At 55.4% G+C, this 17,807-nt stretch overlaps 1 protein-coding gene across 3 annotated transcripts in view; it reads left to right on the top strand.

The window, feature by feature from the left end:
- Positions 1-2,677: 2,677 nt before the first annotated feature.
- RUFY4 (RUN and FYVE domain containing 4) overlaps positions 2,678-17,807 on the top strand; it is a 26,051-nt gene continuing 10,921 nt past the window's right edge. For 2 of the 3 annotated variants that reach the window (XR_004350825.1, XM_032638374.1), the window contains exons 1-11: positions 2,678-3,334; positions 3,508-3,611; positions 4,784-4,908; positions 5,027-5,133; positions 6,355-6,480; positions 6,824-6,930; positions 7,462-7,605; positions 8,074-8,143; positions 9,310-9,957; positions 10,682-10,788; positions 16,466-16,612. Coding sequence is in view for 2 of the 3 variants with exons in the window: in XM_032638374.1 (XP_032494265.1) it covers positions 4,863-4,908; positions 5,027-5,133; positions 6,355-6,480; positions 6,824-6,930; positions 7,462-7,605; positions 8,074-8,143; positions 9,310-9,957; positions 10,682-10,788; positions 16,466-16,612 (1,502 nt within the window). In the remaining variant the exon portion in view is untranslated. Of the gene's footprint in view, positions 3,335-3,507; positions 3,612-4,783; positions 4,909-5,026; positions 5,134-6,354; positions 6,481-6,823; positions 6,931-7,461; positions 7,606-8,073; positions 8,144-9,309; positions 9,958-10,681; positions 10,789-15,832; positions 16,220-16,465; positions 16,613-17,807 lie in introns of those variants that run through there. The other variant, XM_032638375.1, reaches the window with a different exon arrangement.

The following is a 17,807-nucleotide window of genomic DNA, read 5'->3' as shown; positions in this document are numbered from 1 at the left end:
AGGTGATGTGAGCACAGGCTGTGGCCCAAGGAGAGAAGTCTGGCCTATGGAATGGGGGGTGGAAGGGTCTGTGGCAGGAATGGTGGCGTTTCAGTGGCAGGACTGTCAGTAGGAGTGTGCCCTGGCTGGGAGCCCAGATGCCTGAGTAGCTTCTAAGCCCTAACTCCTGAGGGAGGCTGAGAGTCCGAGAGATGTTTATCCACCACAAGAACATGGTCAAACACCTCCTGTGGTGAGGTGATAGGGAGGCTGGCTGCCCTTTTCAGGGTGCCTGAAGTCTCCTGAGAGGGGCGGTGCGAACGGGGCCCTGGCGAGGGGAGGAAGCACCACCAACAGCGTCCCCTGCTGGAGCGGTAGCCAGAGGAGGCGTGGGCATGAGCTGGGACTGAGACAGAGTTTCATCCTGCAGCTAAAGGCGGGCTGAGTCATGCGTAAGCGCCAGGGTCTCTCAAGAGGCTGCTCAGAAAACCAGCTCATCCGAATGCAGACAGACACTCGTCCCCATGCCCGTCCCTGTGGCCGTCACAAGCCCATGCAGGCACCGGGCCTGCCTCCACCTTCTCCCGGCTCCTTGATCTCCCACCTCCAGTGCCCCTGGCTCTTTCCTCCATCTCAGCCCTGCCTGCCTGTCCCTGTCCCTGCCCACCCTCAGCTGGCCCCCCTGGCACCCACCCCACTGCTGGCCGCATGCAGCGCGGAGAAGGTAGGGAGATGGGGAGTCCAGAGATCCCCCAACAGAGAGTAAAGTCAGGAAGGGTCTGAGATAGGAACAGATAAGGGAGGGAGACTGTGAACTCACCTCCCCCTGAAACCTTTCAAGGTCAGAGGAGGGTTCATGAGGCTCTGAGGCAGGTGAGGAGTCCTGATGACCCCTGGGGACGGCCCTAAAGTCTGAGAGTTCTGCCATGTCACCTTCACTCTCTGTCCCTTTGCCGGGACCAAGAGGCGGTAGTCTGGGATGCCCAGCTGACACACCCAGGGCCTCACCCTTCCCCCAGGGCCCAAAGCTAAGCTCAAGCCTCCAACAGGATCATCTCTGGGCCACCAGCCACTGTGAGGACTCAGTCAACAACTACACCCCACCAAGCCTGTCCCTCACCGTGGTCCGTCATTGTGGTGAGGACCGGAGCTAGAGCTTGGGAAGGACAGAGTTCGCTTTATAAGTGTAGCCCTATGCCTGGCACTGTGGGGCACAACCACGAATATGCCAAATCTATGACCTGGAGGGACACCCAGTCAAGTGGGGTGGAGGGGGTCACTTTGGTGCACGCGTGCACACACACACACACACTCACACACGTGTGTGCACGCCCACGCACACACGCACACACGCACACACTTGGTTTCACTGGCTGCCACGGGGAAGGGGGATAAGGGGAAGGGGCTGTGGCCACACCATACATTTTGAGTTGCCCAAACTCTGTGAGCCCCAGGGGGAGGGAGGTAAGACTCCAGCATAATCCAAACCCCACACAGCAAACAAATCTTAGGAGGCTGCAGCCTTCACAGCCCCCAAACAGAAAGGTAGGTTGGGATTACGCAGGGAGCCTAGAGCAGTGTTGTCTAGTCCCTGGTAACCCCAAATATCCCCCCCACTCCTCCTCCTTGGAGAAATCCAATGCCCACACATAAACCAGGTCTGCTGGTTCACAGACAGGTGCCTCATCCAGAACAAACACCTGCCTCCTTGCACCGGCTTATTCCCACCCCTTTGCATCAGCTTTCTACTCGCAAGGCTCCAAGACTTACCCAGAACAGAGAATGCAGCGGTGAGGGTCTAGTTCCCCCACCAGCTTCAGGTCAGTCCTGGCTCTAATGGGGCCCTCCTTGACTCAGAAGGTCCCCTCCCTCCTGGCTACAGAGCCCTGGTCAGAAGCAATAGCCCCAGCTACCTGTGGGACACACAGTCAACTCCTGGACCAGGTCGGGGGAAATTCACTCTTTCAGTGCCTTTCCCAGCAAGCCCAGCCCTGCCCCTCTTGGGTGGCTCCTAAAACCTCACCTGAACTATTTGTACTTTTAAGAGTCAGGTCCTACATCACCCTTCTCCCAAGGGCACAAGACAGCCAGGTGAGACCTCGGCCTAACTTGCTGCCCCTTCACCTGGTCTTGGCTCCAGAGGCCCCCGACCGCTGTCCGGTGCTTTCCCAGCGGGGCTCTTTACCTCTCAGGTGAGCCGGGCTCTGCCCGCCACCCACCCCGCGCGGCGCCCTACCTGAAGCAATAGCCGCCTGCTCTCTGCCCGGCCCGAGCCCCGGGGCTCCCGACACTTGGGCGGCGCGGGGGCCGGGGGGCTCCGCGGGGGCTGGGGGCTGCAGGGAGGCCCGGGCTCCAGCGCCTCGCAGCACACCAAGCTCACGGTGCAACCCATCCGGCCGGGGCGCCAGCCAGCCCCTCGCCCTGGCGTCCGCTCGGCCTAGGGAGCCTGCGACGTCGGGAGGGGGACGGCGACACCCCCAGCCCGTCCCCTCCCGGAGCCTCCTTGGCCCTCGGCTCCAGGAAGCGGGGGAGCACGGAGCCCGCCAAGGGGCGGTGACACGGGCGCGGACGCAGCCAGTGAGGAGGGAGACCCGAGGGCGCGGTGGCGCGGGGAGGGGCGGCGCGGGGTCTCGGGACCGACCGGGGCGGCGGACCGGCAGAAAGAGAGAGAGCGCGCCAGCGGACGCGACGGGAGAGGCAGGAAGCAGATAAGGAGAGATAATGAGGGAGAGACGGGGACACGGGGCACAGAGAGGGGGGACGCAGCCTCTGCACGCGGGAGACCAAGTCCCAGAGAAGGAGAGACAGACGGGCAGGCAGTCCCCGTGGTAGGACAGAGCCAGGCTTGGGTGCCTCGTGCTCCAGTGTTTACATGCGGTTCCTGGGGGGTTGTGAAACGGGTAGTCCTCGCAGATGCCTGCTCCTCTGTTCTCTGCCCCCAGTGCTAGCCCCTGGGAACCAACAGTGGAAAGACCCCAGCCTCAAGGAGACAAAGCACAGCCAGGATGGGAGGGCCACAGTCCGCCTGGGCAAGCCACCCGGCCCCTTCCTGGACAGAGCATCTCACCAGTGCTTTCACTTTCAGCGGTGAGCCCCAGAACTGGGGGGATGGCACTGGTGATCAGCACTCACCGGGACCCCTCAGAAGAGATGGGGCGGAGGAGGGAGACATGAGGTGGGACCCTTGTCCTCCCCTCCACACCTGCACCGCACTCCAACCAAGTGACAGTAAAGGTGGGGCAGCCTCATAGCCTCTTTGTGCCACCTGGTGGCGATAAGGAAGAAAGACAAGAGCAAGTGACCGTGATGAGAAGGGGAGAGAACTCGCAGAGCCACAATTCCCACTACCTCCTCGGTGAGTCTGGGTCCCAGTCTGTGTTTGGCCAACAAGCGAACACATCCCAGGTCTGCCTAAGAGGAACCATCTCCCATCTCACCATTCTGCCCCGGTGCCCTCCAGCCCACCTCTGCCACTTCTGCCCCACAGTCTTCCACTTCTGCTCTGAGCAAGATTTCCCCGTCCTCCAGGCTGCTGGACTGGGCGTGAGTCACTTCCCAGGCAGCAAACTCTGGAGAAGGCTGTGCAGAGCAGTGCTCTACTTTCCATGCCCCAACCAGCCAGGCCTTCCCAGGTGAGTAGCAAGGAGACCCCTGGGTCTGGGGGTGGCCAGGAGCAAGGACAGAGGAATCCTGGGTAGAGGTGAAGAAGGGGAGGAGGTCCATCTAGGTGTCTGTGGAGTTCATAGATCATCTGAGCTAAAAAGAGCAGTAGAGACCCTCAGTCCAACCCCTTGGTCTACAGATGGGGAAATCCAGGCCCGAGAAAGGCGAAGGATGTGCCCCAGGTCACACAATGAGCCAGCAGCAGGGCCAGGATGGAGAACCAGGTCTCTTGACTCCCAGCACTGTGCTCCCTGAATGCCATTCCCCACCCACCCTCCCTCGTTTACCTTCCTTTCCTTCTCCCTTCCCCTCCTCTGTGTCCTAGCACTCCTTCACTCCCACTCACTCCCAAATTCCAGGCACCACAGCATGGGAGGCAGGACACCTGGGTCTCCCACTCCATGCCTGTCTTTACTTCCGGCTCTCAGAACAAGCCCACGGGCCCTCCAGGGCCACAGTATTCCTCTCTGAGCCCCGGGACCCACTGTGGGGGGAACAGGCTGAGATTCACTGGGGAGAGAGCAGTGCGATTAAAATCCTGTTCCCTACACACCCCCAGCATTCTGGCTCAGGCCCGACTCTGGGGCCTCGCCTTGCTTCTGCCTCCTTTTCCTCAGGAAACACACATTTTCCATGCAGCTGGGGCCCAGGAAAGGATGAATGTGTGTCCCAGGGCTGATGACTGCTCTGGCAAGGCCCCTTGTGGGGGAGGGAGTGACAGCCCCTCAGCCCAGCGTCCACATGGCTTACACTCATGAGCACTAGCAGGGCTGCTCACAGCCAGTCGGGGTTGAGAGCATGAGCCCTGCAGGCACAGGGACCTGAGTTCCAATTCTAGCTTCACCACTTAGAACTTTGTGACATTGGAAAAAACACTTACCCTCTCTAAGCCCCCCTCTCTCGGTATAAAATGGAGTCAATAACCTCCCAGGGTTATTATGGGGACTGAATAATACAAGGATGTCAGGCACAGGACACAGGGCCTGGCACCCAGGAATGGCTCCATAGGTGGGGAACACACCATCATCCTCCCGCCCTGCCTTACAAGAAAGAGCTGGGTCTTCTCCTACCAGTGAACTCGCTGTGTGACCCTAGAGACGTCACATTGTTTCTCTTGGCTGTGATTCTTCCTTTGTATAAGGAGAGAGCTGGACAGCTGAAGCCAGAAGCTTGTTCTTGGCCTCTAGACCCACAAGGAATCACGTCATTTTCAAATACTCATGGCAGAAGAAGGGGCTATCTTCAAGATGACCAGTGACCTGAAGGGTGAGTGTGTGCTGAGAGAGTTTCTGGGGCCAAACTGGGGGAGAGGTGAGGGGTCTTGAGAGCCTTTCCTTCAGAGCCCTCACCGTCTGAGGTCTGATGTCCACCATCCTCCCCACAGCTGTCATCTCTGCCATCCTCCAGGGCTATGGGGGTGGGCAGCAGCCGGTGACAGACACCAGTGCTGAACTGCACAGACTCTGTGGCTGCCTGGAGCAACTGCTGCAGGTAGGGCCCTCCCCTCCCCCCCACTCTCCCATCTCTCCAGGTCCCAATAACCAATAACCGAATGGGCTTTCCCAGATCCTGAGGGAAGAGCCACTGCCTCTCTTCATTACCACGCACTACCTCATCTCTGTCAATCGGCAAACCCTTCCTGACATCTAACCTCACCCTTGGAGGCTGTCACTGTAGCCTGGGAAGTGAGGTGGGACAAGGCTGGGGCAGGGTTAGTGGGGGCTGGGTTAGGTGGGGCTGTCTAAAGACAAAAGTTTCAGAGGCACAGGTGTCCTCGGGCTGGCCTTCCTCGCTTCTGGTTAGAGCCCCAGTCATCACTATCACTAGCTTTTATTGAGCACGTATTATGTGCCCAGCTAAGCGCTTTACGTGCCCATCTTGTGTAATTTTCCTTCTAACCCACTGAGGTGCTTGATGACCAGCCCATCCCCCCCCCACACACACATACTCTTCCTACTTCTCTGACAATGTGCATGTACGTGTGTGGCGTGAGTGTGCATGTGTGTGAGGTGTGTGTGTGTGGTATATGTTGTGTGCCTGTGTGGTCTCCTGCCAGTCTGCCCCTCATGTGCTGCACTCCAGTCACACTGGCCTCCTTGATCTTCCTAAAGCACGGCAGAAAAGCACCTACCTCAGGGCCTTTGCACTTGCTATTCCCTCTGCCTGGAAAGCTCTTCACCCAGAAATTTGGATGGAACCCTTTCTCGTTTCCTTCAGATCTGGACTTGAATAGAGCCTCCTCAGTGAGGCTTTCTCTAGAAACCTTAATCTACATTTTTTAACACACACACCACACATACACACCACACACTCACACACCCCACACACATCTCACACATGCATGCACACACCGTGCGCTTTCCACTCACTTTCCCCGCTTTATTTTTCTCCTTATCAGTCAGCACAATCCAACATGCTATATGTTTTGCTTATCCCGTTTGTTCATTGCTGTATCCCCAGGGCTTAAAACAGGGCCCAGCACATAGTAAGTGCTCAGTAAGTATTTCTGGAATGAATGAATGAATGAGAACACTGAACGCTCAAAGAGGTCAAGCAGCTTGCTCCTGGTCACACAGCCAGCAGGGGCAGACTGGGACCTGAAGTGGGCGGGTCTGCACGAGCCCTTTCCACTATAGTGCTCAGTGTGCTGGAACACAGACTGTTCTGGGAGGGAACATTTCCACCCTTTCCTTTCCCTCATCTCGCTCTCAGTTTGACCAGAAAGAGCAGAAGAGCTTCCTGAGGCCTCGGAAGGATTACTGGGACTTCCTCTGCACAGCCCTGTGGCGGCAGCGGGGGGACATGGAGCCAGTCCACTTTGTCCACTCACAGGAAAAGGTATCCAGGGCCAGGTGGCAGGGGGGCTGGCCTCGGTGTCATGGGGTCCTGCCCCTAGGTCCTTGACAAGGATGGCTTGGTGGCCGGAGGGGACACTGGCCTGCCCGAGGCTCCTTTCTCACCCATCCCAGCTCCACTGACCATAGCCCCCCTCACCTGGTCCTCACCTGTCGTTAGCCCTGCCCTCACACCCTTCCGGTCACCCCCTTTCCTCCCACAGCCTCAAGTCCCAGGACACCCTTTCTCATGCACCACTCATTCTAGCTTTTCTCCCTCTGTGCTGGCTGCGTTCCCTCTGTCCTAATACCACCATCACCCCGCTTGTCCCCTGTGTGCTGTGCAGTTGAAGACCCCGCTGGGAAAAGGCCGAGCCTTCATCCGCTTCTGTCTCGCCCACGGACAGCTGGCCGAGTCCCTGCAGCTCTGCCTCCTGAACCCAGAGCTAACCAGGTGGGGCTACTTATACCATTCGAGCCCGTGGCCCTCCCTCGGGAAGATTCCTCTTTACCCCTAGAAGGGTGGTTTGATATCAAAGATGACTAAAATAGGGCTTCCCTGGTGGCGCAGTGGTTGAGAGTCCGCCTGCCGTTGCAAGGGACACGGGTTCGTACCCAGGTCCAGGAGGATCCCACATGCCGCAGAGCGGCTGGGCCCGTGAGCCATGGCCGCTGAGCCTGCGCGTCCGGAGCCTGTGCTCTGCAGCGGGAGAGGCCACAGCAGTGAGAGGCCTGCGTACCACACACACCAAAAAAAGATGACTAAAATAAGGGTCATAAAGGGAAAGCCAAGGAAGAAAGGGCGAAGGGGAGGTTAGAGCCCCAGTCCTGGTAGCATCAGGGTGCTCGGCCTCCTGGTCCCCATGGACCACCCTGTCTGGGGAACCATCCCACTATGGTGTGCTGTGGAGGCAGATTCTCTGAGGTTGGGGGTGGCAATAGCACCAGAGCCAAAGGCCAAGGGTGCTGCTCCCTGTTAACACAGGAAGTGGTATGGCCCCCGGAGCCCTCTGCTGTGCCCTGAACTCCAGGAAGACATCCTGGACTCCCTCTATGCTCTCAACGAGGTGACCTTCGACTTGGACCTGCAACGGCCAGACTTGGATGGAGCCTGGCCCATGTTCTCAGAGTGAGTGGGGGCAACGTGGAGGAAAGCTTCTTTTCAATGCCTGCTCCCTTTACTACCACCCCCCCAAACTAACCCCAAGCCCTCAACCCCCAGCCCCATCTTTTCCTCCCTCTCTTCTTACTCCCTGACTCCCGATTCTCCACCTCCCTAGCCTTCTGTTTTCCCAGTGCCATCTTAGGATGTCCCATGATGCTGCACAGAAAACACACTCATTAAAGAGTTGTTGGGTGGTTGGGGTGGACGGTCAGAAGGATGAATGGACGTTGAGATGTTGGAATGGAAGGATGGATGGAGGGTAGGATGTGTGGGTGGATGGAGAGAAGGATGCATGCATGAGGGTGGAAGGGCAGGAAAGTGGGATGGGTGGTGGGATGAATGGGTGGTTGGAAAGATGGGGTATCCTGCATCTGAGGACCAAGACCACTGCTGGAGAGAGGTCCAGGGTCCCCCCGCTTCTTTCACTTTCAGGTCCCGCTGCTCCAATTCCAACTGGACCCAGGGAAGAAGACCCAGAAAGATCAAAGATTCCCCTAAGGAGGTGCCTCTTCCCAACCTTCAGCCTAGTTGCCTCTTCTCTATCTCTGTTGGGACCCCCAGGTTGAGAAGTAACTGAGCCCTGACCCAGCTGGACAGAGAGGGAGAGGCCAACATGTGGACCTGGGGCTAGGGAGCCACAGAAGCCAAGGCTCGTATTCATAAGGTGGTGAGGATATCAGGGAGAGAAGGGAACCACTGGCAGCACCTGCAGCGCCACTGGGGCCCCTGGGAGGAGGGAAAGCTGGGGAGGGCGACCAGAAGCTTCCAGGAAACAGCCCAGGGAGACAACCTCTGCTGGACAATTTGCAAACATCCCAGTTCAATTCAGGGAGCGATTGAAGAGCCAGATTGCCTGGTTGATATCCCAGCTCCATGCCTTACTAACCAGGGTCCTTGGGCGCATAACTTGTCCTGCCTCACGGGGGGATCGTGAGGTCGCACTGAGACAGCCCAGGTGCTGCACAGAGCAAGACTCCTGCTCCGTGGCCAGTAAGCGGTAGCCTGTGGTTATCATCTTTCCACAAGCTTGCTTTGCACCCCCGCCAGCTTCCAGGCCCCAGGTGCAGATGCTGTGACTCAGTCTCTGACCTAAAGGAGTTCCAGGTCTGCTGGGGAGACAGACCCTAAAGGAACACACCGCAACACAAGTTAAGTGTAGCGACCAGACACGCCCAGGAACGTGGGAGAACAGAGGAGGCTTCTTGACAGAGGTGACTTTTAGGGGCTGTCGGTCTATTTAAGCTTTCACCACAACCCTATAAGGAAGTATCATTATTCCCATTTTACAGACCAGAAAATGGAGACACAGAGAAGTCAAGTTCAGGGGGGAAGATCAGAGGAGAGTGGTGGGAAGAACTAAGGGGAAATCAGATCGATGCAGAAGATGGAGGTAAAGGAGGGAGAAGGATTCCAGCAAGAGGTGAGGAAGGAAAGGGCATCGGGAAGCACTCTGCTCAGATCAAAGCCTGGGCCTCAGGTCACCTGGGGTGTTTTTCAACATTCAGATTCCTGGGCCCTACCCCAGATCTGCTGAATCAGTATTTCCAGTGGGAGGACCAGAAATCCATATATTTAGCAAACCCACTGGATTAGGGCTGTGGCCTCTCCCAGGCACCAGGTTGGTGGATTGGTGCTGAGAGGGATGACGGGTTTGTGGCTTCTCTGCAGATCTCACCCACATATGGAGACCCCACAGGAGGGCACCCAGAGGAGCCACATACCAGGCAGGCCAGTTCTCTGCGAGATGCACCCAGGGAAGACAGGTTGGCCGGACTCCCCAGGTCCCAGCAACACAAGCATCAGCCCCTCTTTTTGGAAAAGAAGAAAGAAGATCCCGGGAGGCTTGGGCCTCCCCAGAGCACGTGGGAACTAGAGGGGGAGGAGCTTCAGCAAAACCAGGAGAAAGGAGCTCCAAGGACGGGGATGTGCCTGGAGAACTCAACACCTAGCATCCAGGGACAGGGCAAGGGGACCAAAGGGACTCTGAAGGAGGTGATAGGGACAGATACTGAGGGCAGGGGGGTTTTGCTGAGTGCAGAGGGCCAGAGAACAATAGATGGGACTTATGAAGGGGAAGCAGAGAGGAGTCATATCCATAGGCTGCTGGCCTCCAGCCCCAAAGAGATGATAAGGGATGCAGTGTCAGGGAGCCGTCAGGGCGGGAAAGTGCCCAGCATCCCCAGGGAGTTCTGGGTCCTTCAGGGCCTGGAAACAAAGGAAGGCTCCACCACGGAGAAGCCCCAAGAGCAAATAGGAGTGACCCATGCAACCACGAGAGAGGAACAAGCAGAGATGGCCTTGCAGGATGTGGTCAAGGTGAGAGCAGTTGAGCTCTGTACCTGTCTCTGCTCCCCATCTCTAACCTAGCCCACAGGTGGGTGTCTTCAAGGATGGCCCAGGGCCATTCCAGCCCACAGACCAATTTGCATTGGGCCACACAGGATCATTATGATCTGAGGATGCCTCTTGGAAGTTCTCCAGTTCATCACATGAAGAACACGCGTTCTTCAGTTTACCACAATACCCACCTCTCCCTGTTGCCTCACACCAGGCCCACTTTGTTCATCCTGCCCAGCCCCTGTAGGCATCTGAGTTCGTAATCCCTTCCCAACAGTTCTTCGGGGCAGTTGCTTGTCCTCAAGTGCCATAGCCCTCATTATTGGCAGGTTTCTTCCCAATATCTAGGCTCTGCTATTGCAGGCCCTACCTAATTGCTCCTGTAGATGTTTCTCTTCAAGGTCACCCAAATTGTTTTCAAGGCTTCCTTCAGCATCCTCCCTAGCCTGAGTCTTCCAGATCCTTGAGGTCTGTAACTTCCGTCCTTTAGCGAAGGAAGAAATGGTGGCTCCAGGCTCACCCAGGGGCAGAGCCAAGCACCACAGCTCCCAGCGCTGTCCCCAGTCCTGCTCTCCACCCAAGGGCTGTTTCACATGGCCTGGGGTCTCACGGGGGTGTTTGTCAGGTCAGACCCCGGGCTGGGGTCTCTGCCCTCCTCCTTCAGCTTCCGTTTCCCCTCCTTTTACCCTCTCCCTGCCCTCAGAGTCTCAGACATGGGCTCCAGAAAACCATGGAGCAGGCCCAGCACCAGGAACGGCTGCTGAAGGAGCAGGAAGGGGAGCTGAAGGCACTGCAGGAACAGCTCAACAGGTAACCTAGGCAACCACCAGTGCCACAGGGCATGGGAGCCAGGAGGCCAGGGGGGCAGGAGGCTCACATTCACAGTCATGCCAGCAAGCGTTGCACCAGGCCCTGTGCGGGCACAGCTTTGGCATGTTGTACATACAGGAAATTGTTCCCACCCTTAGGGTGTTCCTGCCCCCCTCCCCTCCCCTCCCCTTTGCCAGCCCCCTCCCTCGCTGGCCTGCCTCAGTAGCCCCAGGAGAGGTCTATGCGTCCCATCCCTCCCTTCCCTCCCACACTCACCTTTGCGCCTTTCTGCTGCCTCTTCTGGGCTCCCCTCTCTCTTTTCCGTCCACACAGCATCCCTCTCCCACCACACTCCTGCCCCACTATCTCTCTCCGTCTCCCTCTTTGCCTCTTATTTTCCTGTTCCCTATTGTACGTTCGCTTTTTCATCCTCTTGGTTACAGTAATCATAACTGTCATCACTGAGCACTTACTATGTCCCTGGCACTGTTCCAGGTGCTTCCTGGTAACAATCTCAGGAGATCGGTCCTCCAAGAACCCCCACTTTATAAATTAGGCGGCTAAGGCTCAAAGACCCACCTAACTCACCCAACATCAGCTAGTTAGTAGAGGAGCTGAGATCCAGACCCTACAACTGACTCCAGAACCATTGGGCCTAAAAGCTGCCCCATCAGCCAGTATCCCCAGTGCTGGTGTGTCAGTCTCCTGTCTCTCCCCTCAGCCTCTCTCAGCATCTGGCATCTTCATCCTCCCACCATCACATTCACCTCAAGGGTCCAAAGTGCATGTTTTGTCTCTGCGTTCCCCCTCAGTCTCTCAGTGTCTCAGTTTCTTTGCCATAATTTATTTTTAAAGAAATTATGACACCATGCAAAGATCTTCCTTGGTCTGACTCAGTTTCTCTGTGTGTCTCTCCCTTGGTCTCCACGTGCCTCAGTCTGCCCGCCTGCCTGGTCTCTCCCACTTGACCGACACCTGCCCTGACCCCCAGGGGAGCCTGCATAGCTGTGATTCAGACTGAATCACAGAGCTGTCTACTGGCTGCTAAATAGGCTGCGAGAGGCCCGGGGGCCCAGGAACCAACCCCAAAAGGCCCCCGGGGACTCCTCCCACCAGACTCTCAGCTGAGTCCTGTGGTTTGGTCAGCAAAGAATCCCATGATTCAGGCCCTAAGTGAGTGCAGGGGCCTTGCCCACTCAAGGCCATCTCTGGGAATCAAAGCAGGCTGGAGGGAGAAGCCAGGAGGCTCCAGGCAGACTGCCCAGCCCCAGGCTGCTCCCTGAGGCTGGGAGAGCCCTTGTTTCACAGACCCCTGCCCTGCCCCCATCATCCCGTCCATCATTCGGTCATTCCACAGGCACTCGGAGCCAGACCTGTTCTATGTGCTGAAGATACTCTCATGGACAAAACAGACAAAATGCCTGCCCTTTTGGAGCTTACATGCCAGTGGGGGAGGCAGATGATAAATACAAGCAAGTAAAATACATAGGACGCAGATTGTGATAAGTTCTAAGAAGAAGAAAATAAAGCAGGGAAGGGGAATGGGGAGTGTCAGGGGTGACATTTTAGATGAGCTGGCATGGCCAAGGGGGCCTCCCTGGAAAGGTGACATTTGAATCAAGACCTGAAGGAACTGAGGTCTGAGCCATTGGATATGTGGTCAAGGAATGTTCCAGGCAGGGTGAACAGCAAGGGCAAAGGCTCTGCCGTGGGAATGCGCATGGCATCGAGGACGCCACTGTAGCCCCAGTGGAGTGAAGGAGGGCAGGGCTGTAGGAAAAGGTCAGGTGGGTAACAGGAGACCCTAGCAGGTCATCAAAAGGACCTTGGCTTTGACTTGACTTAGAACCACTGAGAGTCCTGAGCAGAGGAGGGACATGATGTGACTGTCTGCATGTTAAAAAGATGTTTCTCTGCTTTGAAAAAACAATCCAGTGGTTTTTAGTGTATTCACGAAGTTGTGCATCCATCACCACCATCAATTTTAGATTATTTTTATCACCCCAGAGAGAAACCCTATACTCATTAGTAGTCACGGCCCATCTCGCCCCAACCCTCCAGCCCTAGGCGACTGCTAGTCTGCCTTCTGTCTGTGTGGATGTGCCTATTCTGGGCTGACATGTGCTTCAAGGACTCACGCCTGCTGCTCCGTGGAGCTGGTCTGTAGGCTAGCAGGGGTGGAAGAGAGGAGACTGATGACGAAGGGGAGCTGGGATGCACTGGAGACGTGAAGGAGCCGCTGGATCCTGGATCCAACCTGAGGTCGGGCTTCCTGAGGGATGGTTGTGGGGTGTGAGAGAAAGAAGGAAGTCAAGAATGACTCCCAGTCTTCGGCCTGACCGGCTGGAAAAGTAGAGTCACTGTGTGGCAGAGCAGGTCGGCAGGGAAGGCTCAGGCATTGGGTTAGGAGCCTGCTAAGTTCAAGACCACTGCTAGACTCTAAGTGGATCCTTGGGTGGGCGGCTGAGTGTGGAGTTGGGGAGATAGGCTGGGCAGGGGGACCCACCAGAGAGTCATCGGAATTCGGTGGTAAGTTACAGAAGCCCCTGAGGCCTGGACAAGGATGCGTCCCCTGCCTCCTGGGATCCAGGGAACTTAGACAAACCCCTCACCCCTGGGAAAGGGGCCGTGGGCTTCGAGCTGGTGATGGTATTTCAGTGAAGAGAAGGGCCACGGGGTCCCAGGTGGTTAATGAACAGTATTTACTGTGCCTCTGCTATGGCCACGTGAGGGGACAGAAGGGAACAGAACAGGCAATGTCTGTGCTCACACACCTAGGGAGATGTAGGGAGACAGACAATAGATCCACAAATGGAAATACGCTGTCAGGTGGTCATGGGCCCTGTGGGGACTAGAGAGAGAGAGAGAGGGACAGGAGAATCATCTAGCATTGGAGTCAGGGAAGCCCTGTCCGAGGAGGTGACATTTGAGCAGAAATCCCAACCACAGGAAGAGCTGAACCATGCAGGTATCTCGAGAGGAGTGCTCCAGGCAGGGGGACTGGCAGATGCAAAGGCCCAGGAGACATGAGCTTGGGGACAAGCAGGCCTGTGGCTGGAGCAGAGGCTCCCACGTGGTGGAGAAGCAGAGGGCTCTCGTAGTCTGACTTGGGTTTCTGAAGGACTGCTCTGGCTGTGGTGTGGAGAATAGACTTAAGGTGGGCAGGGGTGCAGAGCCCCAGGCTAGACACAGAGGTGAGACACAGCAGGCCCCAGAGCAGACCAGCTTGGGGCTATAAAAATACACTTGGGCTTCTGATACCCACTCCCCAGCTGTCTGGCTGTGGGGCGCCAGGACACTGACCTTCCCTCTTCGGCCTGAGGTCCCTGATTTGCAAAAGGAGATGGTTGGATCTCTTCCAGCTCACATGATCTGTGAGACCATCTTTCCAAGCAAATGGGTTACCTCTGCCCTCTGGGTTAGACCTCAAAGCAAAAGGGATTAGGACAGGTACAAGTGGAAGGTCCTCAGATGGGGAATTAGGCAAACATCAAATCTTCCCCCCACCTTGGCTGGCAGCATTGAGCTCCTTGGAGGCATGCCACAGGACCATAAGTATCCACCCCTCTCTCCTACCTGCTACCCACTCAGCCCTGGTGCCACAAACCACCGGTGATCAGGGCCCTGCGTGGATGCAGGTGTGGGGAGGCAAGAAGAAATTAGAGCTGGACAGGCCTGCATTCAGATTTTTGCTCCCCTCACTTATCAAGCTGTGTGACCCTGGGCAAGTGTTACTCCCTCTCTGAAGCTCTGTTTTCTTTCCTGTGAAATGATGATCATATCACCTGTCCCATAAATTTGTGAAAATTCAATGAAACAAGGCTATAAAGTACTAAGCTCAATGCCGGGCACCTAGTAGGTACTCAGTAGACTTTTAATTCCTTCCATGTCCTCTCCTGCCCTAGGAGTGTCTGTCACCCCCATATATACTTTAAATACTTAAAATGCTTCAATGGCTTCCTTTGCCCTGTGATCAAACTCCACTCCTTCTGGGGCCCCTGAGGGACCCTGCCTACCTCCCACCTTGCCTCCTGCCTCCCCAGCCGTGCCCTTCTGGGAACTACAGTGTCACTAGCCCTTCTTTCATTTCCTCAAACAAGCCATGTTCTTGCCAACTTGCAGAACTTTGCATGTGCCCTTGGCTGGCTTTACACGGCTACCTCCTCGTCTTTCAGATCTGCTTAAATGTCGCCTTGTCTAAGAAGACCTCCTGAGCATCCCCTCAACTCTGCATCTTGGCCCCACCTTTGTCACTGTCACACAATTATCTTACTGGTTTATCACAAAGAAACACACTAACCGCAGTGGTCACATTAGGGCCTGGCCACACCAGAGACCCTGGGATCACTGGGCAAGTAAACTAGCTTAGGAAAATGAAATCCTAATACTAAGAAATGAAGAGGCTGAAGACTAGAATGTTCGTTAAAAGTCACTTCTCCCTAAGGCTGCGGGAACCCGCCTTTTTGGAATTGGTGGCTAGCTGTGTCGGTTTGATTTCATGGCCCACTCAGCTTTCCTCCCTGCAGCATACTACATGGCTGAATTTTTTAAATTATAACTCAATTCCTTGTCAAGCCTCTTCCCCTCAAACACACTCAGCCAGGGGCACGGGTACACACACACAAACACACACACACACACACACACACACATACACCCGCGCACGCGCAAGCGCAAGAAAGAGAGAGAGAGAGAGAGAGCATCCAGAGATCACAGGATGGGCACCGCCGTTGCAACACCCGCCCATCTGAGCCACGGAGTAAGAGCCTGGGACCTGGGGTTGGGACCTTTTTATTTCCAGTCCATTACATTTCTTGGAACCTTCTAGGAAGCCACTAAAGACAAAAGCAAGAGGCAAGAATTGAGCTGAAGAGTTTCAAAGCCCAAACTGAAAGGGAAATTTAAGAAAGCCATATGTTTAAGATGACTTTTTTAAATTGAAAAGACAATGTAATGAAATTTTTCAAAATATTTTAAAGCCAAAAAATCACTTCAAATCGTACACCACTTACTCCTCTTCCCCAAACGCCACAAATGTTTTCAGCAGGCACAGTCCGTCCGGCCTGGGTTCGCAAACACCCACTTCCCCCCAGAGAGCTGCCAGGATTGTCAACATGCCTTCCAGGAAATTACATTTTAAAATGGAAATGTTTTAAAAAAAAAAGAAAGAAAAAGAAGGAAAACAAATGAAAATGTTGGCTTGTGCCCTCTAAAGGAACATGCAAGGCGAGGCCCTGTTTTCACTGCTCTGAACGGTTGATGAAGAGACAATCTGTAGGTGTCAGGCCACACAGTGCCTGGTTCACTGTGGTGTGTGTGTGGAGGGGGGGGTATGTGTTATGTACATGTGTGTGATGTGTGTTATGATGTGTGTGTGGTATGTGGTATATGTTGTGGTGTGTGTAGTGTGTGTGTGCTGTGTTGTATGTGTGGTGTGCGTGCGTGGTGTCTAGTGTGGTGTGTGTGCCTGTATGTGTTGTGAATGTGTGCTGGGTGTGGTGTGTGTGCTGTGTTGTGAATGTATGGTGTGTGGTGTGCGTGTGTGTGTGCCCACTTCAGCTGCAGGAGGCATCACCAGCTTCCCTGGTGGGGCTCCCTGTCAGGCAGAGGCCCAGCCCAGCTCAGACACACATGCTGCGCTTTTCCCTTCACAACTCAGTCTTCCTTCTGCGCCCAGGTGTCAGGAAGAGAGGGCCCGGCTGCAGGCGGAGCTGGAGCACAACCAACAGGAGGCTGAAAGGAAGGGTGCCATGCATGAGGAGGAGCTTGGCGGGCAGCGGGACCTGGTCCGGGCCATGAAGAGGCGGGTGCTGGAGCTGATTCAGTAAGGGTGGGACACTGGGGACCGGGGGACATGGTACAGCAGCTCTGGACCTTTTGTATGTACTAACTCATTTTCTGCTTTCAGCCATCCCCTGCTGTTATTCCCTTCTTTGTTTTTTTTTTATAAATTTATTTTTGGCTGCATTGGGTCTTCGTTGCTGCACACGGGCTTTCTTTACTTATGACGAGCAGGGGCTACTCTTCGTTGCAGTGCGCGGGCTTCTCATTGCTGTGGCTTCTCTTGTTGTAGAGCACAGGCCCTAGGCACACAGGCTTCAATAGTTGCAGCACGTGGGCTCAATAGTTGTGGCTTGCGGGCTCCAGAGCGCAGGCTCAGTGGTTGTGGCGCACGGGCTTAGTTGCTCCACAGCATCACATTGGCTTCTTTCACTTAGGAATATGCATTTACGTTTCCTTCATGTCGTTTCTTTTCTTTTCTTTCTTTCTTTCTTTATTTATTTTTGGCTGCATTGGGTCTTCGTTGCTGCGTGCGGGCTTCCTCTATTTGCGGCGAGCGGGGGCTACTCTTCATCGTGGTGCACAGGCTTCTCATTCAGGTGGCTTCTCTTGTTGCGGAGCACGAGCTCTAGGCGCTCGGGCTTCAGTAGTTGTGGCACACGGGCTTCAACAGCTGTGACGCACGGGCTTAGTTGCTCTGCGGCGTGTGGGATCTTCCTGGACCAGGGCTCCAACCCGTGTTCCCTGCATTGGCAGGCGGATTCTTAACCACTGCACCACCAGGGAAGTCCCTATTCCCATGTTATAGATGAGAAAACCGATGGCCAGAGAGGCTGGCTTGGCCACCAAGGACACACAGCATATAAGTTGCATAGAGTCCTCTGCCTCTAAGGCAAGCTACCCTCCAACCCCCACATACACACACACACCAACCAAGGTTAGGAGAAGGGAAAGGAGCCCATAGGTTAACCAAGAGGTAGTCGCATGTCCTACACCTGCCTGCCTACTGGACTTCCTCAGACGATTGGGCCTGTGGCCCATCTTGGGTCAGCTGTCCTGGGTTCCAGAGGCTGAGCTCACCAGGATCAATCCTAAACCACTAAGCTCACTGCAGGATGGATGAAATGTGTAAAACCTGCTTTCTACCCTTCAGTCTAGTGAGGAGCTAATTCACAGATATATGTATATATATGTATATACTTTCACCTCCTTCAGGAAATAGGAGACCATTGGACTCA

The sequence above is a fragment of the Phocoena sinus genome, chromosome 7, assembly GCF_008692025.1.
Source record: "Phocoena sinus isolate mPhoSin1 chromosome 7, mPhoSin1.pri, whole genome shotgun sequence".
Taxonomy (NCBI): Eukaryota; Metazoa; Chordata; class Mammalia; order Artiodactyla; family Phocoenidae; genus Phocoena; species Phocoena sinus.
Note: the sequence above shows the minus strand (reverse complement) of the source record. Positions and strands in the feature narration are given on the sequence as shown.